The sequence below is a fragment of the Wasmannia auropunctata genome, unplaced genomic scaffold, assembly GCF_000956235.1.
Source record: "Wasmannia auropunctata unplaced genomic scaffold, wasmannia.A_1.0 LD336085.1, whole genome shotgun sequence".
Taxonomy (NCBI): Eukaryota; Metazoa; Arthropoda; class Insecta; order Hymenoptera; family Formicidae; genus Wasmannia; species Wasmannia auropunctata.
In genome coordinates, this window is record NW_012026805.1 from 2,888,043 (window position 1) to 2,893,056 (window position 5,014).

The following is a 5,014-nucleotide window of genomic DNA, read 5'->3' on the forward strand; positions in this document are numbered from 1 at the left end:
TATATATATTATATATATATAGTGTGTAATAGCTTAAATTACTGTCGCCCCAATCATATAATCATTTTATAGTAGATTTTTTTTAGTAAATTGAATTTATGTTCAATGAAAACATCCATCGAGAATTTTTAAAACATTTAATGCTTGAAAACTAAAAGAATTATTCTCATGAATAATACTATACATTCCTTAATTGATTCCGAGAAAAGTTTGTGCTTTTAAAAATTTATTGTTAGTTAGTTTGTGTAGATACGTAAATATTTAGTCGAGAGAAAAGTTAAACGATAGCGATGAGACACCCCGTTCAGTTGCATCAGTCGAGTTTATACATTCACGGTCTCTTTCACGCGGTTTTTATCAGCGATTAAACGTTGCCGGGAAAGACTACTTGTAAGAATGATCTACACGATATCTCAAAAGAGTACTTGAGTTGGCCTTTGATTCCGGGATGCAACACTTTTACCGCTACGGTTTGCAATTTCCTAGAACGTGGACTGGCGGACGCGAATTCATCGCTTTCATTGAGAGCTTTATCTGAAATTTGATGTATATGGTCTCGTTTCATTATACTCTACACACACACACACACGCTCGCGCGCATACAGGGTGAGGCATTCAAAACAGGTCACCTGAATAACTCGCTTTGTTAACAATAGAAAGAAAAGTGTCAAATAAAAGTTGTTTGATTGCGAGAGGTACATAATGTGACAGCATTAATTTTTTTATAAATGGAGGTGTAGAGAATATAATAAAGGTCAAACCTGTTTTTTAAATAAAATAATATACTTTCTTATTTACATTCTGATATATTGCTTTAAGCATCGATACATTTTTTAAAGCGTGTCGATATAGAAAACATTGCACGACGAATTTGGATCAAACTCAACGCAAGCTGTTCTTAATACGCTCCTTTTTTATGTTTTCTCTGATTTATTGACATTTCGCTGTATATTTGTTGTTTTTATTTTACACGCTTTAGAAAATGCATTGATGCTCAAAGTCATCATTTTGAACATTTGTAGCGGTAAGTACATAAATTAGTAAAATATTCGAAAAGTGCCTCAAAACAATTTATTTTCCATTACAGTTGATCTTGTGTAACCTTGAATGACCTTCAAATATGGGTCATTGTATTCGTATCGAAACGCTCTATTAGAATGTAAATAAAAAAGTATACATTTCATTTAAAAACAAATTTAAACTTTATTATATCCTCTTCACCTATAACAAAATTAGTGCCCCTCGAAACCAAGCAACTTTTATTTGACCCTTTTCTTTGTATTGTTAAAAACAAGCGAATTATTCAGGCTTGTTATAATTGACGGCCTCAAATATCTCTTGAACAGTGCATTTTACGAAAAAATGTTTCAGACAAAAGTTTTGTGACTTTGAGGGGGGCATAAGAGGGTATTATTGATTTGACCTTGGATAGTCGTTTGAAGGTTCCATGAAGATCACGTTTAATTTCTTAAATGGAAACCCTAAATTTTTGTTACATATTCTTGTAGCTTACTTCAAGAGCTTTTTAACCCAGAAATGATCGGTCCATAGAATTGACGTGAAAAGTACTAAAAAAAATTTTATTTTATTTAGTGTTTTGAAAAGCTTTTGAGGTAAGCTACAAAAATATGCAACAAAATAATTGGGGTTTTTATTTAAGAAATTGAAAGTGACCTTCATGGGACAACGCAGATAACTGTCCAAAGTCAAACTAATGACCTTCTTATTCTCCTCACAAAAGTTTTATCTGAAACATTTTTTTGTAAAATACAATGTTTAAGGAATATTTGAGGTCGTTATTTAAAATGGGACACCCTATATACTTGTACATGCATAGTGTTTGAGACTGTACTTTTATCTTCGCAAGATGAAAACCAATCCAAAATGTGTTCAAATTATAGTTGTAGGGTTTAAAAAGATTTATTTATTAATCATATCAGTTAGACCTTGGGTGGCGTTGCTAAGGTCAGGTCAAGATCACATCAATTTTTTTTTAATGTAACACCTTATGTTTGATTTCAGAATCTAATAGCTGATGTCAAGAGCTTCTCAAAACACTATAATAAGTTTTTTTTTTATTAAGTACTTTTCGAGTTATGAAGCTTGAAAGTTACAATACCGCCGGCATTAGCATTACCCAAGCCCCAAGGTATACCGCATATAGGTTGCCTAGTCGGATTTACCTCTGGTGCGTGTGCGTGTGCGCGGCGCGCGCGCGCGCGCGCGCGTGTGTGTGTGTGTGTGTGTGTGTGTGTGTGTCGCAGCAGAGAAGATAAGGACCCCATGGTGCGTCACTCCCATAGTATTTTTTGACTCAAACTCTCACTGCTGTGTGTGTGTGTGTGTGTTGTGTGTATGTGTGTGTTGCGTTTACGCGCGTTTTGCATGCGTACATGCTTGCACACATTGGCGTTTCTGAATAAGTAAATGTTTACTTGTTTATGAGAGATATTCAAAGTGTGGCTATCGTTTTTTAAGATGCAAGCATCTACTCTACTTTTGAAAGGAATTAGTTGTTAGAAGAATTTTATTAGCTAAAGAATAAATTACTTCATTTATTCTAATAATATTGTCCCTTGTAGTTAGACATTCGCAGAATATCAAGTCCTTCATCCTTCTCCACTAATCTAAATAATAATCGAGAACAGTAAAGTGATTGAAGTGGATGATTGATTGGACAGTATTTGTTTATCCATTTGTTGGGAAACATGGCGTTTAATGCGGCACGGGTAATTTAGTACCGTACCGTAAATTTGAGATCTCATAAATTGAAATGTATTTAACAAAAAAATATTTTAGTGTTTTGGAAAGCTCTTAAAGTAAGCTATAAGAATATGCAATTAAAAATAAGAGGCTCCATTTAAAAAATTCAACTTGATCTTGCAAACTCCACCCAAAGTCAAACTCTTATCACTGTTAGGTCTGTTAGGCATTTTATTTAGTCCTACAACTTTTTTCGTACATATTTTTCATTAAAGTTGATCGTTTTCGATATATTAAATCCCTTATGTACATGGCTAAAAAGTAAGCTATTGAAATAAAAAAAATGCATTTTATAGAAGATGAACAATACATTTATGACTTTTGATCGGAATTTCATGATAACGATAAAAAATTAACCTTTTCTACAAAAAAATGTCAAATATCGTGAAAAAAGCCATTTTTTGGACATTAAATCTTAATTATCATAGAAACCTGATGTGCTGGAGTTTTTTGGCTTGCGGTATTGTTTTCAGCATTCAAAAATCTATGAAAAATACCTAGTCGGTTCAAAATAACTTTTTGCTGTAAACTAGTGTTATTAAAACATTTTTTAACATTCGAAAATATCATATTATTAAATAATGTTTTTAAAAAGTTTATATAAGATAAAAAAATATTATATGTATAAGAACGTTATGTAATGAAATTTTATTTACAACTATTGATCTAATGTTTACTGTTTATTAGATCTTCTCTTTAATATGTTAACAAGGTAATAGCTTTCATTTCGATTACTTCTACATGTCCAAATGTATTTTGTTTCACAAGAAAAAAAAATTCGTTAAAAATCTTTAGAAACGACAATATCGCGTTGTTCATTTTAAGTCTGCGATCAGCCTGATTTCTCTGCGCGCATATATTTAATGCGACTATGTAAATCCGAACAGGATTTCAAATGTCTACCGCGTGAACGCTTCGTTGGTGAAAAGATAGCAAAGGCGATTTTTTATGAAATCGTACCTGCGCGATTTCTTTCGTGGCAATGTTACACGCGCGCGAGAAGAGTAGATGAAAACACTTTCTAGTATAGCTTACTTTCCACGAAACGCGATGTCTGAGGATCCTGCGTCGCACTTAGATCGATCCACGCTTTGTATACCTGCATCGATTTTAAGCGATATAAAGTCGTACGAATAACATTCGTCTCGTCGGGTAACTGCGATCCGCGTGCAGAGCGGCGCACGCGAATCCATTCTCCAGCCGGGCCTACCGACTGTATACCTGCGCACAGCAACCTGAGCCGATCGGTTCCTTATCGTCGAACCTCACGAATAAGTTCCGCCAAGAAGGACCGTACGTCGTCTCGAGCAAGTGCTCTGTATACGACCAGGGGTGTGGCGTCGCGTTCCGTTGCAGCCGCGAGAGCGTATCGCAGACGTCTTGCGAGAAAACGTCCCGCCGCGTGGATACCCACTGGCCAAACTTGATAAAAATCGGCCCGAGATACTCGATTCCTGTGGAAAAATGCGACTCCTTGGCTCTACAAGATTCTCTTTCCCGAACGACACTCTACTGATCATCTTGTTTCAAACGGCGCGAAGATTTGTTTGAAATAATTTTTTCACTGAGAAAAAAATTGATTGTACAAATTAAATTTATATAGTTGCACAATAAATAATGGACGAAAAACGAGCAATAAAAAATTAACGGATGTTCAATTATTTATTCATTTGTGGTGATTGCATCGCACAGCCCCAAATAAATGAAATGTAAAATTAAAAGTTTAAGTAAAATAATTTTGCCTGCTAGATACACGACATACACAAGACATATACATACACACATGTACATTTACATACAGGTCAACACACAAAAACAAAACCGGATCGGTTAGCGCGGATATCCCCGGCTTATATACCGCGATTGAAAAGACAAAGGAATTATTGTTTAAAAAATTCAGTAACGGAACGTGATGTTTAAAAGTGGGGAAATTTAAAGGCTGGAAATAAAACCGGTTTTTTTCAATTTTTCCGCGGATTTTTTCTGTTTCTTTCCCAAGGGGTAGAAAAATTCAACGGAAAAATTCACGTGTGACCTCGTAAAACCTATTACATTTCACATTTGCAACACTTTGGTACATTTTTCAAAATTTTAAAATTTTACAATTGGTATGTTTATTGCTAATAATTTTAAGTACAAGAGAAATAAAAAGCAAATCACACAAAGATAAATAAAAAACAGAATTAATGTATTTTCAAAATAAAATATATATCTGCTGACAAGTATTAACTTTTATATATATATATATATA

The 5,014-nt window shown here is 34.1% G+C and overlaps 1 protein-coding gene across 2 annotated transcripts in view; it reads right to left on the minus strand.

Moving 5' to 3' along the window:
• Window positions 1–5,014, minus strand: part of LOC105448509 (uncharacterized aarF domain-containing protein kinase 2-like) — a 51,491-nt gene that overhangs the window by 20,479 nt on the left and 25,998 nt on the right. For both annotated transcript variants that reach the window (XM_011687149.1, XM_011687150.1), the window contains exons 2-4: window positions 3,985–4,217; window positions 3,799–3,862; window positions 426–534 (exon numbers count right to left, since the gene is read on the minus strand). In XM_011687149.1, the coding sequence (XP_011685451.1) occupies window positions 426–534; window positions 3,799–3,862; window positions 3,985–4,217 (406 nt within the window). The remainder of the gene's footprint in view (window positions 1–425; window positions 535–3,798; window positions 3,863–3,984; window positions 4,218–5,014) is intronic.